General features: G+C 38.5%; 3 protein-coding genes across 4 annotated transcripts in view; all 3 read right to left on the reverse strand.

The window, feature by feature from the left end:
* Window positions 1-6,309: 6,309 nt before the first annotated feature.
* Window positions 6,310-9,276, reverse strand: LOC130559436 (cytochrome c oxidase subunit 7A-related protein, mitochondrial-like). The gene is made up of 3 exons (XM_057342518.1): window positions 9,115-9,276; window positions 8,256-8,390; window positions 6,310-6,829 (listed from the first exon to the last, which is right to left on the reverse strand). The coding sequence occupies exons 1-3, from the start codon at window positions 9,184-9,186 to the stop codon at window positions 6,686-6,688; spliced, it is 351 nt and encodes a 116-aa protein (XP_057198501.1). The 5' UTR covers window positions 9,187-9,276; the 3' UTR covers window positions 6,310-6,685.
* LOC130559432 (hydroxycarboxylic acid receptor 2-like) overlaps window positions 9,217-25,548 on the reverse strand; it is a 55,937-nt gene continuing 39,605 nt past the window's right edge. The window contains exon 3 of one of the 2 annotated variants that reach the window (XM_057342512.1): window positions 9,217-9,309. In XM_057342512.1, coding sequence (XP_057198495.1) covers window positions 9,260-9,309 — 50 coding nt within the window. In that variant the 3' untranslated portion in view covers window positions 9,217-9,259. Of the gene's footprint in view, window positions 9,310-19,108; window positions 24,277-25,548 lie in introns of those variants that run through there. The other variant, XM_057342510.1, reaches the window with a different exon arrangement.
* Window positions 9,326-18,500, reverse strand: LOC130559433 (potassium voltage-gated channel subfamily G member 3-like). The gene is made up of 3 exons (XM_057342513.1): window positions 17,868-18,500; window positions 17,127-17,779; window positions 9,326-14,334 (listed from the first exon to the last, which is right to left on the reverse strand). The coding sequence occupies exons 2-3, from the start codon at window positions 17,765-17,767 to the stop codon at window positions 13,689-13,691; spliced, it is 1,287 nt and encodes a 428-aa protein (XP_057198496.1). The 5' UTR covers window positions 17,768-17,779; window positions 17,868-18,500; the 3' UTR covers window positions 9,326-13,688.

Raw genomic sequence — 25,548 nt, forward strand, 5'->3', positions numbered from 1 at the left:
TATTAGGAATTATAAAACCTCTGAGGGTGTTGAATAAGTACATTCAGGGTTTTATCTGTATTCCCATTTGACATGTTTGATAAATTGAATTATTGAGTATCTGACCAGTTCATCTCAGCCTCAGGCGACACGCCTGCTAACTGCCCACAGTCTTTTTATGTGCATAGTCAAGACTGATAGCTTGGAACAACATCAGATGGTGCTGATCATTGTATAGGGAGGTGGGGGATGCTTGGCACAATTTTTATATTTTGTTGGATTTCTCTGATCGAACAAACACACATTCCATTAAAAAAAAAAACACAAACTCTAGGATGGCACAGTGTTCAAAACAGAAGTTTTAATAAGGAATTACCCATAATATACATTATATATTATCTATATTGTATACAGTTTATGAGTGTTTTACCAGTACATCAATGTTTAAAATATTTGGGTGTTTTTAAATTCTGTCAGTGGTTTTAAATTCTGTCATAACTGTGGCTATGAGGATCAAGATTGGACTCCCCTGTACTAGACTGTATGTTCAATATTTCCACAATATTTGTTCAATAATGTCAAAAGCATCATCACGTTCTCTCTAGAAATAACTAAAAAGAACAGACTAAAAAGCAAGTGCTTCTCAATGCTAAAAGTAATGGACCGTTTAACAGCACATTGGCAGTAATAGTAGGCGGTTCTGCGGTTTGCACTGAAATGGCAGTACAGTTATAAATGGTCAGGTCATAAATGCACGAAGCATCCACTACTGATGCAAATGTATTTTGAATGTAGGAATTGTAAAAATGTCATCGCCACTGGAAATAAAGAAATACAACTGCTACTAATATTATTCCAACTAGTCCCAGTAGTATTAACTACAGTAGGCTACTGATACTAAACAGTCACTAGTACCTTAAAAACAATGAAAAATATCATTTCAGTTTAATATGTGGGACCTTATTAGGTTCCCATTGGTACCCTTCAAGAGATTATTCTTATTAGAAAGAGTCCTTCGGTACCAGTGCAAAATTCATAATAAAACTTTGTGTCACTTTTCAGTTGTCGTTAACCCATTTTTAAAGTAGCCTATTTTTTAATATTTTATGACAAAGTTTTTGACTTCTTCTGAGAGATTGGAGAGTTCATTGATTATGCAGAGAGTCCAAAGGCAGTCAAGGCACGGCCCATCTGGTGTCCTACTTTCAGAGAAGATAATAGAAATCAGTCTCTGTGGTTTCATTGGGAAATCACGTCTTCTCTAAAAATCTGTCAAATATCAACACCCAAGGACAGACTGCGCTGAAAACATGTTAATAAGCTTGAAGATACTTGTGTTTCCCTCTGCACAGTTACAAACACACACGGTGTGCCGGCACAAACACATACAGTACATGCACAGCCCATGCATTAATTCATGCCTGTTGAGAAACTTGAATACAGCAACCACGCCGTGACATTTTCAAGAAGAGTCCCAGAGTTACGAATCAGACATCTCAAGGACAACATGGTGTTTTTCTGCAGAATAAATGATGCTTACAGCAAGAGAGGCCAGACCAGGTCAGACTGACCTAATTTCATCTCAAGAACAAAGAACCGGCCAAACGATGTGATGTAAAGTTGTGAAGTGAGATTTTTATTTATAACACTTCAATCAATTTGAAAGCCAACGGGTTCATGAATTCCTTTGAAATGTGACTTTAAATGTAAAAGCATCACAAACTCCAGTGCCTTCAAACTAAGAGCCAGAATAGCATGCATTCAACAATATAGTCAACACATCAGTCTAAAGCATCAAGGTTATATTACATGAACTTGATGCCATGACCTTGGCTTACTTTTCGTCTTTATTGAACATAAATTTCAAATACTGTATCCACGGCAACCAGCTGATGCTCCCTTGGGACTTGAATCCAAGAGGGTCTATAAAGGCAGCACAGCGCAATGGGAGCTCATTGGAAACCAGTAGGATTATTAGTCTCTTATCAGATACAACCTCATTCCACGGCCAGGTATCAAAGCTCTCTTGTGAGCTCTCTAAACACACATGGGAGCTGCACAGAAATTAGGTTTTGGTGATTCCAAGCTCACGCAGATGGGAAAAGCCCTGAAAGCTCTGGGCTTATTGATTATCCATCAGCTCTGGGGATTCTCCGACAGAATCCAGTTCAGGTCACCTACATTAGCATTGCTGTCTTACTACAAATATCCACTCTCCTGAACCCTGCTGCTTATAGACACACTGTGGAACATTAATGCATGAAGAATTACAAAACATTCGATTGCATTTGTCAATAGGGTCACAGATTTACTTTGGTGAAAGAGATACAAAAAGACAAGATATGACTCGTTTGAATTAAAAGCAAATCTATTGGAGCAAACTGACTCAATCGTGTAGGTAGTAAGTAGGTCAAAAAAACTGAATAGTGCATAAATAAAGTTTGTGAAAGACAACCCATTTTATTGCTGCGTTTTAACATTTAATACGATATGTAATAAAAAAGCACATTTCAACTATTTTTTCTCTGTCAGGAATTGTTTGGATTGTGTGGGTGTTACATAAAGTACCAGAAAAGGACCAAGTGGTTATCTAGCATTTGAAGGTTGAAATAGAAATCGATGGGAATGATGATAACCACAGAAGCCTGCAGGAGCCTAACACACACCCCCACACAGACAGGTGAGGAGTACAGACAGAACACAGTACACACATATGCTCTGCTCAAAAACCTTGTAAGCTGACAATAAAGACATTTCACGAGTTCTCCTCGCAGATCATTAAGGTGGGACGGATAGTATGTGTATTTGGCGAGCTGTCCCGGGGCGAGGGTTCCGAGCTCGGCAAATACTCCCAAGCTCAGAACGCCTGCCCCTTGACCAGGGAAAGGGTCCCGGGCCCGGAGTGAGCCCTGACCCGGGCTATCCCCCGGTGCTGAGATGTAGAGGTAAGGTGAGGAGACGGGGTGGAGGAGGGTTGCGAGAGATCCGGGAGAAAGAAGGTAAGGCCTCTTTGCTATTTATAGGCAGATGCTGAGAGTGGTTGATTGATTATCGAAAGCCAGCCGTGTTAATTATATGTTCGTGTTCCTCCCGAACCTTGTTTATAAAACATCATTTAAAGGCGCTATAGGCATCACATGCTTTGAGATCATGTTGCATGTTGCTTTCGGTACAAAGACATTTGAGGTGACAATGATGAGGAGAAAAACTAAAGAAGCTTTAGAGAAGTCAAACAAAAGCAGAAGACAATTTGCTATCTTTGAATCAAATAAAAAATATGTTCAACTACTCCGGGTGATTTCTGAAAGTAAATGCAATGGAAAACGCACCATAAATGACATTTTTGGCTGAACTGTTTCTTTAACAGCATTTCTCCTTTTCTTCCCCTCCTCACGTACATCTATTTTCATGTCAACAATCTCAGACAAGACCATTCTCAACGAAGTATGCTTGCATATCATTCCCAGACTCAATAGTTCACTGGAAGTTTGTCGCTCTCAAACCTCACACTGAACATTCATCTGAAACTGTCAATATACTGTATACAGTACTGTCCCAGATTGCTCTACCCGTCTTGTCTCGCGACTACATTTCACTGTCACTGAGATCTCCTCCTCCCCCTCATATCTCCGTTTAGACCTCTAATCAGCCTTTCATGAGCTGGCCGTCACAACATCTGCTGTTTATTTTATTTTATGCAAATCAGGATTATTCAGACACCACAAAATTGAAATTAATGAGGCATTGGAATGTCAAAGTCTCTTCAGGTGGTCGAGTGACCCTAATTTTCACAGAGGGAGAGCGATAGATGTGACAGCAAAATTACAGGGGGAATGACAGTTGGGAGATTTTTACATAAACATGTACCATGAAATACATAAAATGGTGATTGGCGTCTTAGTTTGTGTCCAGTTTAGAGGAATTTGACTCAATTTTTCTGGAATCAAATTATATCTCAGCTTGAGTCCCTTACTATGAGACACAGAAATCTGTAATAGAATCGCAGTTGTTTCTTCAAGTTGGCGATTGGGATTAAAGGGACAAGAAATATGCTCAAGTCTCCACCTTCTCTGATTTCTGATTTAACTCTTATGAAAAACACCCCACTAATCTGTAGTCCTATGAAGTCTCAGAAAAGATTGTAATGTCTAGTGTGTTCTGATTAGCCAAATATAAAATTACTAATAAATAGCAATACAATTACTCTATTCTATTCTAAAATGAAAATTAATATAATCTGTATAAATGTCTTTGTTCTGATGAACAGAGTAAAAGATATTTGGAAGAATGTTTGTTACCAAACAGTTCTTGGCCACCACTGAATAAAATAGTAGGAAAACTTTCTTTGTAAATGTATTTTCTTTTGTTGAACATCAAAAGAAGCCATTTTGAAGAATGTGGGAAAGCAAACAGTTCTGCGGCACGTTTGTCTACCATTGTCATTTGCCAAGAATTGTTGGTTACAAGCCTTCTTCCAAATATCTTTCTCTTTAAGATATCCTTCTTTCTCTGTTAATTCAAAAGCATTCGACTCGACATCAGACAGTTGTCCTACACTGTGTTTATAAAACGTTCAGTTCTGGTCCTTGATTCTGATTGGTTGAGCCGAGTTCTAAACCGTTATAAAATACCCCCATTTATAACTGCTGACCGCATTACAATGGCCAAGCATCACTTTATTTTATGAAACCTTGCTACACATATGGCTCAGAGGCACTACAACACTTCAAATAAAGGATTGTGTCAGTCATAGCCCCTCAGGACATACACTTATCTCATCAGCATACTGGGTCATCTAAGTCTATTGGAACAGAGTTGTTCCAAAAATGAAACACGAAAGAAGAAATGCCGTAAAGTAACATCGCTCCCTCTAGGTTTTCAACACAAGGCCGAGCATATCTGTGAACTAAAAATAAAAAGTAATGATTTTCAACAGCCTGTATTAGACAGGGCTTTCATTTAAATGTTCCTGTTCACCTCTATAATGACTTGGCTCTAAGGACTGTGATTTGAATTTAAAACTGCTCTGTGGTGATAAAGGGGTCTCGCCACATTAACCCCAGGATTACTTAAGATTTCAGTGGTATATAGCTTTAACACTCATGGGCAGCTTTAGACACTAAAGAGATTTCACTTGAACATTGGTGGTTGTTTTCAATGACTCATATGCTCTTTATTACTGCCAATCCATGAGACGCTCATTGCTCCTTGAGCACATGCCTCTTGATGTATAGACTCCAAGGAGACATTTCTCATTGACAACATTACATTTTTCACATTTGAACTCTGGTGTACCCAGGCTAGTTGTCACACCCTGTTGCTATGAGAACCGCAGCCATATTAATCCTTCTGCAAATAAATGATCACGTCTCGGGCAATAAACAAAACATGCAATTACGCTGTATGGGTCGATAGCAAACAGACAAGATGGTATAAATAACGCTAATGCCGCTGTTGTCTAGAAGTCCCAGACTCTCTGGCTAATGGCAACAAAGGGCTTGGTGACCGAGGCATTGTGCTCCATCCCGCAGTAATCATGATCTGCAGAGATGGGCCCATCACAGCAGGCTTAGCTGTGTGATTACCCAGCAGGGTTCAATCACTGCAGGTGGCAGCAATGTTGAGCACCAACTCTCTTCACCACACCATTATTTGCACAGGGCCAGGGGATGGCTCTGATGTGTTTGGAGAGTGGATATAGACCAACAGAGGGGCAAAAACAGCATTTCTCAGCCTTTGGACACACTCATAGTAACTGTGGTGTGTAATGGGGTCTATAAAAAGTTAAATATATTCAAGTATCATATGATTCATATGCAAATACGATGTCTTTGCATATGATTCATATGCAAATACGATGTCTTTGTTCCCTGCAGTTTGATAAAGTACTGCTACTTTTTCAAAGACTAAGTCAATGGGGATTTTTCCATTACAAAATCAATTTTAAAAGAGAGGCAACTAAGCCAGGAATTGTTTACAAAACACTGCGGGCACCACAAGAGCTGATTCCACTTTCTAAAACAACTTAAATCAGTTGAAAGCATTACATAAGACATGTCAGCCATCAATAGAACGCCAATCCTCAGCTCTCTGACACACATGTGTCTAAATCTGACTGATAATCTTATATAAATTATAAGAACCTAATCTAATATCAATGAAATACAGCTTTTGAAAAGCTTTTATGTACTGATTACAGTCCTAATTAGACTCATATCATGTATGGCGACACCAAGCCAAAGACCAGAGGATGATGTTCACTCTGATAATGTTCAGAATAACATACTAATAACATCAACTATAATCACTATTACAGTTCAAGGCTGAAGACACTTTTATAAAATATATTTATTCTCCTAAATACAAATAGCAAGGACGTCATTTATTGTCTGACAAGCTGAAGAATTAGGACAGGATGCAAAGAGCTCAGTATATCTCAACAACCCTTACAGTATATGCATGTCTACATGCAACACCTCATCCCTATTGAGTTTATCAAACAGTTGATTGGGTTGTAGACTGATCACATGACCGTTGGAACACAAATAACTAAAACCAGTGGGAAGTGGCTTTCATAAATAAAAGCGTTTTTAGGGATGTGAAATAGCATAATGGTAATCAGGTGACTTTGTGACTGTGAGAGCAGAATGACAATAGTCCATGTCTTCAGTCCTACTCATAAATGTTATGTATTAAATTATGCAGGTCACTGTGGTTTTCGGGGCTGGGCAGCAATGTAGAGAGCCATTAAACAGTAGAGGGTTCCACCGATTGTCAAGCCCATTGTGGTCCTATAGAGCATTTTGTCCATGACTCCACGCTTCAGGTGAACTGGTGCTCCATCAGCTTTCTGAAACAGATCATAGAGAATTATAAAAACAAAGTAGGGCTGCTCGATTATGTGGGAAATCATAATCACGATTATTTTGGTCATAATTGAAGTCACGATTGTTTTAAACGATTACTCATTGACTTTGGAAATACGTTGCATTTATTGACCAAAACAGTGAATTCTCCTTGCATAATATATTCATTGTATAAAGAGCTGCCAGCATCATGTTTGAGGCATTGTCTGTAGTGATGCAGATGAGCTTTTCCTCGTTTAAACCCCATGCAACTATAGCTTCCCTCAGTCTATGCGCCATGTTTTGCCCGGTATGGTCTTCAGGAATAAACGCCGTTTGAAGACATTTCGTGTTCAAATTGAAATCTTTGTCGATGTAGTGTATTGTTAAGCTGATGTACGGCTCCATTTTGCTGCTAGACCATAGGTCTGTTGTGGCAGCGAAGTACTTTGCTTTTGAAACTTCACTAGCCACGTTTGCGCAGCGTTTTTCATAAAAAGCAGGCAGAGCAACTCTCGTGAAATAGTGTCGAGATGGCAAAGCATAGCGCTTGTCTAAAGTATTGATCAATTTCTTGAATCCTTTGTTTTCAACCGTGCTAAAGGGGCACATGTCTTTGGCCAAGAAGTATGCAACGGCATCTGTTATTTTTTTGTGCTTTTCCGAGCTGGATGGATAAGGAGTTGCACTGAAGAGTGTGTCTTTAATGGATGACTGTGTTGCGGAGGATGTCGTCGGGGACGTTTTTTGCACTTTCTGTTTCTGTACCACTAGTTGGTCATAGATTAAACACGGTCTGTGTTTAAATTTTAGGTGATTAAACAAATTTGTGGCGTTACCAAGCGGTGCAGACACCACCGTGAAGCAAATCTTGCACATAATTTGCATTTGATCCACGTCCGCTTCTTCGAATCCATAATGTTCCCAAACAACGGAACTTCTTTTACCTTTATTGTTGACCAAATGCTCTTGTGGCTGCTCTCTTTTCACCATCTTCACTCGCGCTCATTTTTAGATGCCACCAGAAACCACACATACGTTCGCTGACAGTATAGGCTGAGGGAGTATCAGCTTCGGGAGGGGCAAAAGTGCACATGCGCGTCATTCAGAACAGAACACAGGCTAAAATAACTTGCGAAACGGAAGGCTACTAAATAATAGTTTTTTCTCGATTACATAGTTTTGTGATTGTTGGGAGCTTGAAATCAAAATTCTATTAATTGCACAGCCCTAAAACAAAGTACAATTTCTGGGATTTTTTCCAAAATCCAAATATCAAATACCTGTCAATACATTTTATTTCACAATATTGTTAAGTCTAACAAAAAATAATGTTTTGTTATTGGTAGCACCTTAACAATTAATAATTAAAAATATTCATATTAACGGCTCACCACTTGACAGCAGCGTTTAAATGTTATTGTGTAATACCTGGAAGATCTTCTGCAGATCAGGTACTTTGTTTATTCCCATGTAGTGGACTGCTGGCCCTGCCTCTGAAACCACCTTGGTTGGCAAGGCAAAGATCATGGGAGGGGACTGAGAGGGCACAGCAGGCTTCAGTCCCTGTCAAAACATAAACAACGACATCAGTGTTGCAAACAGAGGCATTGTTTTATCATGCTAGGGTTAAAATAGTCACGCATGCAGTTAACGAAACAGTTCACAAAAAAAATCTGCAATAATAAGGGTAGAAACAAACTGTGTAAAGATGAGAAAACAGGTATGGAACTACATAAGGGTAAATAAATTACGTCTGTATTTACACTTTGTGTAAGCAGAGACTGAATCAGCAAGGTCATGGTTGAGGACTGAAGGCCAGAAATGACATATCAAGGTAACACTTGAACTACACAAAATTAAGATGTTAGGAAATGTTTCTTAGCATATGCTTTAATCGGGCAATACTGTTCTTCTTAACGTCAAACAACCAGTTCTGCTTCAACACAGATATTCTTCATTTTTACAAGAACTGACTGTAGCAGCAGTAGATTCTAAAAAGTCAACTAAAGAGCTGATGGATAGAGAGATATAAAATCGTAACGGGACTCAGGCTAGGCTTATTCTAAAAACACATTAGGCATCAATCTTTTTCAGTTAACAATAACAAACAAAGGCCGACTACATTGCTTTTAAAATGCACCCGTGACATTGAAACAACAAGTACCTGGTAATATTTATCAGCACTATTTGAATTATGAAATGACTTGAGTCCTTGCACTAGCAGCGCTTCCTGAAGGTCACTGTGTCAAATCGCTTTTCATAATAAAACAACGCAATGACTTCCTACCTGTGGACTGTACGCTGACGCCGCTGACGCTCCTGTTAATTTCCCCGTGACTCCGCTGACTTTATAATACATTTTAGATGAGAATACTGTAAGCTTCAGTGCAGATCAGGATCACGTCCCAGCACCTGCCGACGGAGCTTCGGAGTTAGAAAGGACCCCGGCGGAAGTGACGTCGAACTAGTAGACTAATTTTGCCTGAGTGAAAATATCAAACACGCCTTTAAGTTTAGTTTGCTCAATGCTCCTTGCAATTGTAAGTACAGTATTGCAAAAAAAATTAAAAGAACAGCTTATAATTGTATACGTTAGTTTAATTATACTGCGTGATTGCATTTACAATATGCAATCTACAATTAGAGATATGCAATTTAACGTCTTAAGTGAATATGACTAACCTTAATGTCTTTTCTTTTTTTAGCCATAGTACCTAAACATAGTCCCAGTGAATTTTTATTATAAAAAATACAATCCACGACAATTGTTTACATTTAGTATTTATTTTTTGTCCGTTTTCATGAATTTAGTTAAGACCTGCTTTACTTTATACAAAGACACATTCTACTTTATTCAAAATAGACTTTCTGTTTAAAAAAGACATTGAAAGCTAACAACATACTAGTAAAACAAACAAAACAAAAAAAATTCTACAATAAATTCTGGGTTATAAAAATCCATATAAAAGCTCAAACCATGTGTATTGATTAAGCCCAAGCCATTATAGTTGCTTATAAATATGATCATAATGCACATAATGCAAAGCAAAAAATACATAAAACAAAATGATAATAAAATATAAAAAGTAAAACAACTGCTTTATGTTTATTTAAACAGAAAATACTTTTAACATATTCATATCCACAGAGAGCAATATACTGTATAATTAAACAGTGTCAGGATAGTGTGTCATACAATTTTTATAGCAAAAAAGCAGATAAAATTTTCCTTAGTAGGTTTACTGCCTCAATACGGAGAACTAGAGTGACTGGAGATAAATACATTCAAACCCATGAGAAACTGAAAGACCCATTGGTTTAAGAGATTAAACTCATGTTCATGGCCTTTAGTTTCATGACCTTTAGCCATCCTGAGCTTTTCATTAGCACTTTGATGTCTTTTTATGGGAAGTAAATATGATCCCTCTTGTTTAGAATGCTTAATGAAGTTGGACATAAAAAGAAGCAGGAGGATAAGTCTGAGAGGCAGTAATTAGCAGCATACACCTGCAGTCTACAATTAATTTCTGTGTTTCACTTATCAATTTAATTTTCACATTAATTATTATGTGTTGTTGTGTGTGATTGTGTGTGAGCCAGCAGAGTTTGTGATCTCAAACCTCACTTGAGAACAGCTCTTCAGGAGGTTTAATTAATGAGAAGGGAATTCTTTGCACATTTTAGTCTGACACATTTTTGCTCTGTGTACCACAAAAGGGAACACATGTATTTCCAGTCGCACAACCCTCCAATCATAAATTCACAAAGGTCTGTGCTGAAGTCAGTGGCTGCGGATTATTATGAATAAACTGTTGTTGTGATTGATATGAATAAAGATGATTATTAATGAGAATGTTGTAATTACAGAGAAGAAATAGAGGGAATTATTTTTGAAACAGAACAAAGTCTTCTTTTGAAAAAGAAGAAAGTTTATTTTACCTGGGAGCTGTATAACTATATTTGCGTCCACAGCAGCAGACGATAACAGTAACGTTATGTTTATTTTAAGCCTGCGCACTGCAGTGTTCTCAGTCACTAAAATGAATGTAGATGACCTGCTGATGCTTTCATTTTCATTCCCGAACGTCTTTTCTCCAAAATATGACAGCAAAGGTCGGATGCTTTCTCTGAAGGCTGAAGGTGCACTCATGTCCGTCCGTAATACATAAGACTCATAAGCGTTACATATATAATATCCCGCCATAAACACACCGCTTTCCGACCACTACAGTCTTTAATTCTGACATAAAAGCCGCGTTGCGATCATCAATAGTCAAACATCTGCCAGAAAATGTCTGACAGTATGTTTTATCCTTCATCAGCTGGGAAAAAGTCGTTCTGAAAGTATTCCCAATGATATCGTTCTCTGTATCTTTATCGTTATAGTTACGTTGTGAACCCCGCTATTCTCCTGGATTAAGAACGATTCTTAAAATGTTATTTTTATAGTTATCGTCATAGTTATCATTATAATGTGAATGGCCCTTTAGGCTATGAAAACATGACGAAACTAAAGTACGTTTCTAAATAATATCAATAATGTTATTTTGACTCGTTCAGTAATAGCCCCTGTAGATGGACATCCGAATTTGTTTGTGCAAAGCAGGAAGCAGTTTGTGCAAATGGAAGCAGAAAGGAGATGATGCATTTGAGGGAGATAAACAAACTACTGTACATCCCCAGCCAGTCATGTCTCAGACATTAGAGGAAAATGTCTCATGAAATCCTTTGTCATAACATTTGTGTTGTGTACTTTCAGAAATGAAATTAATATTTAATTTACTAGTTCTAGTTTAAGACACTACATAAAAGTTGGCAGTAACTATGGCTGAGATAACTATGTGCTGTTATAGGCAGTAAAGTTTAACACAGTACAGTTGGTTCAAAAAATGAACCAGCTTTGTTTAGACTTTAGAAAATATTGTTTTTTAAAGATAATATATGTTCTTTATATTAGTTGTAGCCATAAAATGACTGGTTTCTTGAAATATTGTAATTGTAAATTCTTGAAAAAAAAACATGTTAATAAAGTTTGTTAAGCATGTTGAAGATACTTAAATATTTTTAAATACATAAATGTTTACCTTCCCTAGTAGGCTATTGTTAAACTGTAGGAACAGTGTCTTAAGCAAGGGAATTTTATGTAGTGCATTGTGTCGCCCCTGTCTTGAATCACACTTGGAGATATGCAGTTCAATATAAACCAAATTGACTTAAAAAGGGACAAGATGGATGTACTTTATCACTCTAAAGGAAAAGCCTTAACAACAAAATCCCATAAAAAAACGTGTTTAAAAATTACATGTTTACAACCCCCAAAAAACTTGAAAAGACTTTAGACTTAGCCTACTGTATTGTATATATTTTTATATCATGTAGAATGGTGACAGTTGAAGTGACAAGTGACATTGGTGTACCTAATATGTAAACAAATAAAATAAAATAAGAGGGTTGTGATGTCAGTTGTTGAGCATTGAGCATTTTGATGAAAGATCTAATAAAGGCAAAATACAACATTTTGTATTGAAAATAAAATGCACCAAAGATTTAACATTCATTTGAAAAGTATAAAGGGTCTTTTTGAGTTCTTGTGACTTCAAGTTTGAATAGTAAGTTAACAGTATTTACATTAGGTATCACATAACACGTTGTTACCCTTTAATGACATTTAAGAAGACCTCTCATGACACAATATTACATTTTTTGGGTCTGTCTATCTATAAGAGCATTAAGGAACATAAGAGCCACAACAAGGTAGAGACAGCAGTGGGTCGGGGAGAAATGGGTGCCATGGGTGACTCCATGGAAGGAGAAAAAGCCTTGAGGTTGCTGTATCACGAACGAGCTCCTGACCTTACAGAGAGTTTTGTGTGAATCCCAGCAGATGTGCACAGGCCTCAAGGCTTCTCTCTCTCTCCATTGTGAATACAGGCAGTGCAGTAGAGGACATTGACAGGTAGAGGTTTCTGAGAGAACTCTACACGCTCTGCGTGGTGCCATCCACAGCACCCAACTCTCCATGACAGCACTCTCTCTCCATGACCCGTTATGTTCCGCTCTACACCATCTATGTAAACTGCCCACACAACTCTCACTTCATCCTTGTAAATCTCTCTTTTTCCCTCTCTTGTTCCTGCTCTTACTCTCCCACAATCTCTGGAGGTTTGCTGTCACACTAAATCGGGTCCTACACAACAATTTAAACTGGAAAGAGTACTGAATAAATAAAACAGACTGATAAGAAATTCCTGTATCTATTGTCAGTCATCTGTGATTTTCTTAATTATAGCTGTTTATAAAGAGAGGCTTGGTTGCCCCCGATATTTTAAATGCTAAGAAAAATGGAATAGCTTTAAACTTCATTGCTTATAATAAATAAAGGCATCAAAGAGAAAGCACCCTGGGTGACAGGATGATTTAATTATTTCTCTCCCGCGTGCTTGCCAACACTGTGGACTGCCTAAGTGGCATTCCAAGCTAAATCCTTTGGCGGGATGCCACATGTTCTAGGTTATACGCGTAGACTTTGAGTGAGAGGTTGTTGAGCCAAGATGTGGAATCTTTTCAAGGCATCAGATTGACGTTAAAAGCTGCCGTCCAGCAGTGTGTACCTGTCAAGGACATCTGGCCTCTATGTTACCTTCACCATGGGAGCATCCTCCAACCCCTTGAGTAACAGATACAGCACACACTGAACTGAAACTCAGCGGCACTGTTCTAAAGATGACTGTTGAATGTGCTGATGAAAATGCCTCAGGAGACGGCACCAAAAAAGTATTAACTTCTCCACCAGATGGAAGAATTCACTCTGTCAGATTTGAGATTTCCAAACCTAAGAGAGAGTGTCCAGGCAGACCTCAGTCAGTTGAGAAACTCAGTGGAGAGGCTTCTGGTGCAGCGAGTGGAGCGGAACTTGAGTTCGTGGTAGCACTGCACGAAGCTGTGGTAGATGAAGGTGATCGGAAGCGCCAACAGCACTATACCACTTACAACACACAGGCCACCAAGCACACGTCCCGGCACAGTGATGGGGTACATGTCTCCATAGCCGACAGTCGTCATGGAGATAATAACCCACCAACAGGCACCAGGAATGCTAGCGTAATCCTCGTTCCCTGACTCCAGATCCAGGCCGTGCTCCAGCAGTTGCGCCAACGCCCCAAATATGGCCATGGCTACGCATATAAAGACCAGAAGCATGACCATCTCACGGTAGCAGCGCCTCAAAGTCAACCCCAGAGTCTGGAGGCCCAGGAAATGTCGCGCTAGCTTGATGACCCAAAAGATTCGCATCATGCGCAGTACGCGCAACGTCACGCCGGCCCTCTGCAGCTGAGAGTTCTCGCCCGTGAGAACCGTCATGGTGACGGAGATGTAATAGGGTGTGATGGCCAGAAAGTCTATGATGTTGAGCGGACGTCGCACAAACTCACACTTGTCCCGTGATACTATGAAGCGCACGATGCACTCCGCCGTGAACCAGCCAATGCAGACCGCCTCAATGATTCTGGATAAATGCACAGTGACGGGGAAAGAAGAGGATTTGAGAGGAAAATAAGACTAATGTGAATATCTTCATCCATTTCAGAGAAACAGAGTAGTCTCATTATTTAAATTGACATGTGTTTTCCAGAACTTTGTGATAATTCAAAGCCATTTTAAAGCTTTCATAGTGTAGTTTGCTAAGATGTCGAGTGCTTTTATGTATTGTTTTTCCCACTCGCACTCATTGAAAAGCTAACAAAAAATTTTGGTGGCAAAAAAACTTAAGGTTAACCAAAAGCCGACACTCACTGGAGGAATGAGTGCTGAATACAGAGTAATCTTTTTAAAACAGAATTGTGCTTGGAGAGAAACTTATAATAATGGCTTTGAATTCAAGATGAATAATGAAACAACAATGAGCTGTTTTCAAAATGTACCTATATAATTAGATAGTTAAACAAAATGCACAAATAGTGTGTTTTTCAATGGGAACTCTTAAAGGGACTCCTCACCCAAAAATGAAAATTCTGTCATCAGTTACTCACCCTCAGATTGTTCCAAACCTGTATATATTTTTTTGTTTTGCTAAACACAAAGAAATATATTTGTAAGAATGTCAGTAACCAAACAGATATCATTCCCCATTGGCTCCTGTAGTATTTATTTCCCCTACTATGGCAGTAAATGGGGGATGAGATCTGTTTGGTTACTGACATTCTTACAAATATCTTCCTTTGTGTTTAACTAAACAAATACATTTTTATAAAGGTTTGAAACAATCTGAGGGTGAGTAAATGATGACAGAATTTTTGGGTGAACTGTCCTTTTAAAGCATTTTGAAATGTACCCCACTACGTCAGCCATGCAGCCACTTGGAATCTCGTAAGGCCCAGCAACACCATTGGCTGTGTGATGCCATTGTATTGATCACAGTATTGTATTCCAGTTAAAGTCTAATGATGACTGAGGAAAGCCAGGCAGGAAAATGGATTAAAGCACGCTGGCAGAATGCCAATAATCATTTGCGATTTTCACAGAGCCAATATTAACTGCATGGATTATTTCTCAGTACAGTGGTGAACTAAAGAGATATGTCAATGCTGCCTGCTTTTATCTGTTTTGGCACTTTGTTTAAAGGGTTACTGGGTCTTAGAGGGTTGGCCAGGAAAATAAAGATAAATCCAATTTATTTCAGTTCATAGCCCAGTCATTGAAATCAGTAATAAAGACGACACATGCTGAATAAGAATATGTCAGCTGTGTATGTTGATAAAACCTAGTAAAGCATTTAGAGATTTTATAATGTAACAGCCAGTAATGCTTCTTTATTTATTTTGATGAGGGAAAGTTGGATATATGGTTTATATAACTGTTTTGTTGTTGTTTTTTGCATTTAAAACAAATTCATGGTATCAGTTATCTCCAGCTGTTACAGATAAATTATTGGTGTAACCTATTTTTGTTCATGTGTCTCACACCCCAAAATAGATCTGTAAATGTCCCATTTTAACACTGGAGTGAAAACCTAGTTTATATGCAACATGGTTTTGTAAACCTTTCCCTCAACAATGTTTTACAGATGACTTGAACTGAAATAAAAGCATGGCAGAGGAATAATGGTTTGAAAGTTCTTTTAAAGACATAATGAACATTTACATTGATGACAGTGTGTTTGTTTAAAAAACCTGATCTTTCAGTGACTAGACCATGTTAAATCATTATACACAAACACACACAATGGGAGTTTGCTCCTCAGGTACCAGTACCTTCAGAACATTCCGCGTTGCAGTTATGAATACAAAACAGACAAACACAGAGGTTAAAGAGATATTAAAACGTTGTACTATTGTATTGAACTAACATGATAGGTGTTTACTGCAGTATGTAATTTTTTTTGTTCAATTTTTTGCATTGAATAATTCTATTAAGAGTGTTTTTATTTATAGAAATATAATAATTCAATAAATAAATAAACTTTACCACTGCATGGTAATTTGAGCTACAGTATAAAACCTTCACAATGTTGTTTCAGGACCTTGGACAAGGACAGCGTTCCATCGTTCCCTGACTTGTGCGCCTTACAACGTTTATAACATATAACATTTTTCTACAATCAGTTTAAATTGAGGATCTGTTTACTTCGAGATTCTGAATTAGGCTATTTGCTGAGTAGATTTACTAACTTCTTTTCATGCTGAAAGAAAAAAGACAAACATTTAGGAAATGTGACATAGTATACACATGATGAAGAGGACTGTGGACAAGTATGGGTAGACATCATGTATTTTTATATTTTTGAGAATGTGTTGCTATTCTTGTGTTTAATTAAAAAGGAAATAAGGGCGTGTATGGACGGAACGGAACAGAACGCAGGTTAAGTTTACTTGCTTTAAACTTGACATGACGTTCATACGCCGTGCTTAGTGTAAGCCGTTTCACAAACAGAAAGACGCACCAGTCAAAAACATCAGGTTTGTAAAGCAATAAAAATGTCATATAAGACGCACAGGGACGTGCCCTCCGCTGTGCTTGTTTTGCACAGTTTTTTTATATTTTTATCGTCTCTCGAAAACGTACGGGCGGTTTTGAGTGAGGCGTTTTGCGGTTTTCGTTGTGTGTGAAAACGGCGTTAAACGTTTAAAACGTTAAAAGCGCTTCTGGAGAGCCACGCGTTCCGTTCCGCTGCACCGCACCACAAAAACGTTTTCTGTGGGACATCCCCAAGAAGGTGTTCAGTAGTACTGTGGAAATCTCATACAGAATAAAGTTAGGCAACTGAAAGTAGGTTTAGGCAAGAAAAAAAGATATAAATACCCGGATGGATGCTCTAAAGAGTCTGTGTACCAGTGCTCTTCTACTATGTTACTCTCGGCAGTTTTCCAGTCTGGAAGAGTGCTGGCGCAAAGTAACACCATAGACACGATGACAAAAACGACTGATACTGATGCCAATATTTGCGCGGCGACAGAGGAGGTGGGCTCCTCAAAAGTCCTGCGCATCCGCTCCAACCACTTTGAATCCCGCTTTGCGTCCGCCCGGTTTGACACCTCATCACTCGCCCTAAATTCATCGTGGTCCTCCTCAGTAAAGTGAGTGTACGTGTCGGACATGCGGTCGTCGAGTCTCCGCTGGCAACAGAACTCCAATTGAGAGCTTTCCAAGCCCCAGTAAATCATCTCGTTATAAAAAGACAGCTCACACATATGCGGGACGAAGCGCAGTTTTCCGTACTTCACGTAGAGCATGATGAAGCCGAACGCTTCTGAATGTCTGTCAAAAAAGAACTCGTTTCGTTCTCGGTCGTAGTCATCGCACACTTCGAGGACTTCTCTTTCCGAGGCGCAACTGTGGAGACGACTTACTCTCCTCAAAGGGAAATCCTTGATTACGTCCTTTGGAAAAGCGTACTTGGTGCCACCCACATTTATGATACAAACGCTTTTACCAAACTTCATTTTTGCGAACTCCTGAAAGATAAAGTGCCGAAAAAAGTCATTTTAATATGATGCGCTCCAGCTTCCAAGCTTGGAATTCAATTAAAAGTTGACGTTTCACCTTTCTTCAAGTGCCGCTGTAAGTATCCACTGCGCGGCGTGGGAAGCCGCAGGAGATAACGGAGTCTCTTTTGGCATATTCTGCTCGGATGAAACCTCTCCAACCACTGCAACGCCGCGCGCTCCTCTCCACTCGAGAGGCATCGTACTAGATCACGAGGGTATTTCGGTTTCCGCGACACACCGACGCCGAACCTGAAAGTGAGCCACGGGACGCGTCGTTACGCGTACGCGCACGCACTCTCACATGCGCGCACACACACAGGCGTACACATCCGGTCTCATTTATTGATGATCTCCTGTTTAACCATTGATTTGACCAGCACAAATCTGTTGAGAGCCTACTTTTGTAACCCATAGTCAAATTTAACAAACAATCCGGATTTGAACTGGTAATAGATATTTGGTGATATTTAAAGCACTAGCTATCGAATATAGATGTCAATTAAATGCTGACTGATGTCAGTGAGGTTGCATATCACATTCATATATTATAGAATAGAATAAAGCAAAATACTGGCACTCTTTGGCGTTCTGTATTGCCATGTTGGTGGTGCCCTTTGAAGAACCTCAAAGCATAATTTAAAGATGCCTCAAACATCATAATGTTTAGCATCTGGCCCAAGATGCTGGGATAGGCTTCAGCAGGTCAATTTGGTTCAGCGAATGGATGGATCATACAGTGTACTACAATATTTTAAATTATTTTTACAGAACCAGCAGCTTTAAAGAGATGCTTTAAAAAGAACCAGCAGCATCTCCTAATGGTGCCTTTATTTTAATTTACATAAATCAGACACAAACATTTTGAGGATGGTATACCCTGTATAAAAGGGTAATATAAAAGGCCATCACAGCTAGAGGGCGCTGCATTCTATGATTTGGTCCACTGTTAACATTTTAAAAGGCCCCACACTTGTACGAACAAACACAGACAATATATTACATCTCAATCAGTTCATTATTTGAATCCAGACATCAGATTATGAACTATGTGCAGAACACTATATTCTATTTCAATGCAATGATTAAAGACTGATAATTACAGCTCCTGCCGCAAGCTTTCATTACCCATGGCAAATAGAAAGTCATGATTATAAATCTATTTGAATTATAAAGCGATTTAGTGCTAGAGATCTCTGAAAAAACAGGTATTCAGTAGGGTTCTTTGAACCAGTGTCTTGTATTTAATAAGGACCTCATCTAGAAATAAATATTATACAAACACAAAAGCTGCTCTCAGGGAGAAAAACATGGCCATAATATTGTTTGATTTGTAATATGTGTAACTAGCTCATTTCCATCCACAGGATAAAAGAGAGTGAGCCACACAAAATTAGAGTGGATCGATGATAATGTTTATTAATTAGATTAGCCAACCTGTAATGAAGAGAATGTTGAGGGCATAGATAACAACAAATGTTATATACATCAAATTATGCAAGTAAATGAGAGAGAAGAAGAGAAAAACAAGAGACAAACAAGCCACTTAAGTAATTATCATCTCTGTCAATCACAACGCTGCAGTCACAGAACAGTGTGAGGGAAGCAGACGCAGTTAAGCGATCATTTTAGGGTTAAAGGGGCAATGAATTAAGACCTCAATTTTAACCCATTTGTTATATAAGAGGGAATCGTATTCAAGCGAACATCCTGTAAGTGTCAAACTGAAAACGCCCTTGTTACTGAGATTACAACTGTTATTGACATCAGGCCCAGCGAACGCCAGGTCCTGGAATGCACCTATCTGTCATAGATAGGTTGAACACCGCCTCCACAGAAAAATATCAATGACTACTTCTCTAGCCCCACCCACTGGTTCGCAAATGACTTTAGCCACACATAGTACACACTACCACATTTGTGATGATCGACAAACTGGTAACCATAGCGACATATTTTTCGGCTAAAGATTAGTTTTGCGGCTAAACTAAACTGCTGTTATGCGCTGTGTTGTTTATGCTCGGAAGGCTCCATCACACAGCGCTCTTTTGCTGTGTTGCCATGTTTGTTATTAAGAAGCGCTTTTATGCTTGTTGTTTGGTCTTAGATCAAAAAGCCTTGGCACTTAGGTCTTAATAAATGGTCTGTTGCAGATTTTAAGAATTTTTGGTCTTATAAAATATATAAACAATTTGCATTTTAAGGTTTGTTTTTGCCTTGTCTTTATTTGCTTATTTTTTCTGTGAAAAGGGCTCTCGAGAGTGGCTAGCCCCGTGTCATATGTGTAAAAGTGAGGACTTCTTTCACTGTTATTTTTATTTAGAGCGACCAAGCAACAAACATGCAACATTGTGCAGCGCCTGGTTGTGGAAGAACAGTCGCTTCCTTCGGATTCTGATATTAGGAATGAGTGGTTGAAGTTTATTTTTATGTATGTCCCTGCTCACGTGGGTGAAACATTGAGCATTTGTTCTCGTCATTTCACCATGGATTCCTTTGTGAACAAGGCGCTGGATTTGCGGAGAGACTAAAATTAAAAAGCAGTGCTGTGCAGTCAAAATTGGATCCGACAGGAATGGCACAGCAATCTTATTGTGAGTAAAACATATTTGTACTATGCGTCACTATTGCTTTGTTAGAGATCGCTTGATATGTCCTGATAATGTGTAACCTAACGTTACTTCTCTAACCAAATTCACAGAAGGCTCCAACTAAGTTTACTACGCAAACTGCTATCCAATCATAGCAGTGGGCGTTTACTTCCAAGTCTTCAATGCGGCACACCCATTTAAACAGAGCGCTTGACGAGACGGCCTCAAAACCCGGGTATAAAATAGCTTATTACTTATTGATTTTGATGTTATCGAATGTAGAAACCACGCAAACGTCATAAGTAGACCTCAGACAACAGTATAAAACAATAAACAAGCCCAGTTCAGGAAACCTTTAAGAAAAATGTGGACACTTATTGTATCTGAAAGCCAAAATTTTGATTGATTTTACATTAACTTTATTTGACACATTTTCGCAAATAACAAGTTAATAAGTGTCCCTGACATGTGAAGAAAACGACCTCACTTTGTTTTGATTTCAGATGTCAAATAAAGAAAATGAGACTTCAAATTTTGGTAAATCCAGTGATTAGGTTTATCTCAGAAATGTGCACCTTTAATCTCAAAAGTGAAAGACAGTCAGTCATATTAAACCTGATGATTTTAGTCATGTTGTAATTTCTGGTCTCTCTCCACTGTAAACTATCTAATAAAAAAGCTAAAAGGTCAAAAAAATGATAATTTCAGAAAGCACTTGCCAAATTTAAAAGTAATATGCAAATTAGAATGTCTCTTTTTGGCCTTTTTGTAGTCTAAGAGCGCTTTTTCACCATCCCACCGAACCGTTCTCGTGGATTAATTGTCAGTCAGTACTTAAAAGGTTTCATTTTCCACTGCAGGGCTATTAACTGAACTTTTTAGAATGTAAACACCCGCTGCCTTGGTAATGCAAGAGACTGAGCTATGACTTGAAAAACTTTTTCGTTTCTCTTGGTACCCCTCAGCTCCAGCAAACCAGCGAAGTTAACATTATTTCCTATTTTATTAATGTGCTATTTCGGCTACAGAGAGGTTAGACAACAATGCTGAAAATTCCCAGTCAAGAACAGTCTGTAATCGGGTTGTGCCGAACCATGCTCACGTGGAAACTGTGACAGTTTCAGACCATGCTTAGAACGGTTCGGTGCGATGGTGTGAAAGTGCTCAGAGATATAACTGAAAACCCATATGCAATTTGAAATTAGACAGTTTATACTCCGGAAAATTATGACACGATTGGCTGATGTCATGTCATTCGTGTTCAGTGAATCTTCTGAGTCTTGAGCTGTGACGTCAAAGGGAGCAGACAGGAAAAACATTCATTTCATGCTTTTGAAAGCCCTTTAAAATCGAAATGCATACAGAAAAAAATCCTAAATTCAGAATACATGACTCTTTTTTTATTGCCTCTAAATTGAGTAAGATAAGAGTAATGACATCTGCAAGCGGCTATCCAGCTAAACATTCAGCCATTTGTCTAAGTAGCACTTGAGATTTTTTATAAAGAAGGAGGAAACAGAGGCACAAAGAGGAAGTGCTTGATCTCTTGCACAAGATTTGTACATTTGATTAGTTTTGTAAACCAGTAGTATAGCATGTGCAAATGTATTACATAATTCAGTACATTGATGTTATAGATTAAATGAAAAATACATTTATATATTAGGATTGTATGACTGGCTGTGTTGGCCCAAATATTACAGCTGTCATAAAAAAAGAAAGTTATCATTCTCATCTGAATGCTTTTTATAAATGTTTGTTGATTTCATCTCATGCAGTAATACTGATATTGCTTAATTATCATCAACAATCTTTGTTGGGTTCGAATAGCACGGCACACTCTAACTAGTCTTTATAGACTGCTCTCGGCATTTATTCAAACTAGTTTATCATTAATATTTCAGCCTCATTCACTCTCAAATACATCAGTGCTTTTCATGATGAAAGACTTTATAATTATTCATACTGGGTTTTGAAATGAACATTTTCACACATTCAAAAAAAGTCTGTTGTGTCAGACAAAAGAACAGGTTGCACAATGTTCTAAAGTGGGGTAACCTCCTGTTAGTCACTGCTGTGTTCACAAACTCACAACTCCACTTCATTTTAACAATCACAATCCAGCTTCATTAAAATGATGGCCCCAATGCAACATCATGGCCACATTAGAGGCTGACATTTTTTGGATTGAACAACATGGGAAACAAAATCACTATTAGTGACGTGACTGGAACAGGACAGGAAAAAATGTCAGCGGGAGTGGGCGGGACCGGGAATACACAAATATACCTTTGATATAAATAAACATATAGGCTGCATCCAAAATCGCCTACTTCCTTACTGTATAGTAGGCAAAAATGAGTATGAGTCATGAATAGTATGTCCGAAACCTCAGTATGCAAAAAACAGTAGGCGAGAAATACCTGGATGGTCTACTGCTTCCGCCGAGATTCGTGAGTGTGGATCGGATGGACACTTATCTATCCCATGATGCCACGGGAGCTGAGCAACGGTCAAATTTCAAAAGTAAATCAAATAAATATAGCGGAAAACTTTAAGGGTGACGTCCGTTTTTAGTGTAAGTGCCAATACATGAATTTATCGTGACTAAGTTATGTTTTTATCAACGCTCACGTATAGGTTGTTGTTAATACATCATAGGTCAAAGAGCATATGGGTCACATGACCATAAAACATGGCGGATGCAGTATGTCCGAAATGTATTTATACTACTCCCACTCATACTATAAAGAACGTACTGTTTTAATGGCCGATAGGTAGGTACTTTCGGACTCTATAATCTTCTAATAATCTTCTGTTGGCTTTGGTGTGGCTGGTTAAGTGGATGATGTGCTTCACACACCCGTAACAGTTGGTGGCGGTACTGCACCAAGTTGGTATGCCAACCACCAATAATATAAGAGAAGGAGGCGGCTTCCCCATGCACTCACTAGACTGTAGCCGCAAAAATCAAAATAAAATTGGAGTCGGACCCGAATCTCATTTCTGGGCGGTCTTACTGTATTTTTTTTACTGTAACTGACAGATTTTGACAAAAAAAAAAAAACGGCCGTGGGAGGGAATGGGAGTCATTCTTCTGGGATTGGGATGGGACTGGATTTCCCCCCACTTTTTTTGTGGGATTGGGAGAGGTTTGAAAATCCACTCCCGTGTCACCCTCTAGACCACATGTCTACATTCAGCCAGCTGAATCTACATGAAATCTCTTCCATTTAACTGTCATTATCTCTCCACCCTCATGTTTCTCCAAATTTATATCAATAATTAAGGTAGGAGATGTTAGTTGTGCAATGACGTATACAATATACTCAACCATCTGTATAAGTTTTAGGATGGTATCGTCTCAAATGGAACACGTAACAGGTTCATACTATCTGGAAATATATTGACCATTTCATTGGACGCGAGCGCCGGGAATGCAGTTAACTTCCGGTCTGTGTTTGGCCAGTGTCTAATAATATAACTATTTATGTTTTATTTTATTTATGTTAGTATTCATTTATATTATTATTCGATTGTATAATAATTGTATTAAATAGAGGATTTTTTGAAATTTGTAGTATGTTCATTTTACTGCTCAAACGACGAGACAAGGCTTGGGGAGTAACATCTAACTAGGTTTTGCTGCACGGGGTGTCAGGGAGACGTCCCTGTTCACTGCCCTGCCACCAGGAGACGTTCTGGGTTAAGGGGCGAAACGTCAATGAGCGGTGGTCCCCAGCTGAAGACCCTGCAGCAAAATCCATGCGGTATGTTGTCAGGCTTAGGCCTGCCTCAGGGAAGAGCCATGCACAGTCCACCACAGGCTCCGTGGGAGGTGCGACAGGCCTAAGGTCCAGCAGAAAGACCACCTCGCTGTAATGAATAATTAAATAAACAATATGTTGAATGGCTCCTGTAGATTGGTCGCATTTAAAGAAACCTTATGGTACATTGACATATAGCGGTTGAGCTTGGTATCACAGTCTAAATTCAAAATATTGGAGAGATAAGTTTAGCCAAGTAACGTTTTTTCTCGGTTTCTTTTGCTTGTTATCAGATATAATAAATAGGCACTCTATTATTTGCGAATGTGTACTGGAAGTTAAGGGCAGTCCACAAATGCGTGCTTGCGCAGTAACGTTTGTTTATGTTGTCACTTTGAAACCGTCTGTACATTTCAGACGAGGGCAAATCATGTCACAATGTGTGTCAATAAAAAATGTGTACATTTTACTTTTGATATGTGTGTTACTTGACATTTAAACACTAACAAAATATTGCTATGTAGCATAAATAAGAATCATCTATGGCAGTGATACAAATAGCAGCTCTGTAACACAGTTACAATTATTTACATTGTGAATAAAGCACAGCTTTTGACTTCTGTAATTAGCATTCAGGATCGTAACAATACATGTGATAGATATTTTAATGTAACTAACAATAAATATCTATAATATTATATAAGAAGTATTTCATTCCAAGTAGATCAGTGTCGTTTATATTAGTTTATAAATCAAAGTTGGTTAAGGTTGTTTGTTAATGAAAAGACAAACTGCATATCAGTGAAAATCTTCTGTGTTTCACAGATTTTAAACAACATGAAGGTGAATAAATGATGACTATCACCTTATTCACCTTAACTATTCCTTTTATAATAAACCAATAATTTGTTAATAATATAACAAATGTCTTAAACATCGGCTATAGTTGTGTCATGCTGCTGGTTTAATACATTTACTGGCATAGAATACAGACTTCAAAACTAATTAAAATGTCATAGAATTTGTAAATGTATCGCAATGTCAGTATAGCATATCCAAATAGATATAGATTTTGTTTTGAGTGCCTGTTAGCTCAACTTGAATGCACTATAATTACCTCTTGTTATCATCCACAGATTTAACATTCATATTAGCGTGGGGTTAAGAGCTAGCATCCCACCAGATGACTCTGAATGTTTCTCCACAGGGGCAGTATATGGGACTGGAGTGGTGGCGTGTGGTCAGTCAGACTGGTGCTCTGAACGCTAATTAGGCTCATAATGGAAATCCATGAGGATTCGTCATGCCTATAATTACCTTCTCAGCAAGTCTGGTGAGACCAAATCTCCCCACTATCTCACATTAACAAGCTACATCTCAA

This window comes from Triplophysa rosa, linkage group LG9 (genome assembly GCF_024868665.1).
Source record: "Triplophysa rosa linkage group LG9, Trosa_1v2, whole genome shotgun sequence".
NCBI lineage: Eukaryota > Metazoa > Chordata > Actinopteri > Cypriniformes > Nemacheilidae > Triplophysa > Triplophysa rosa.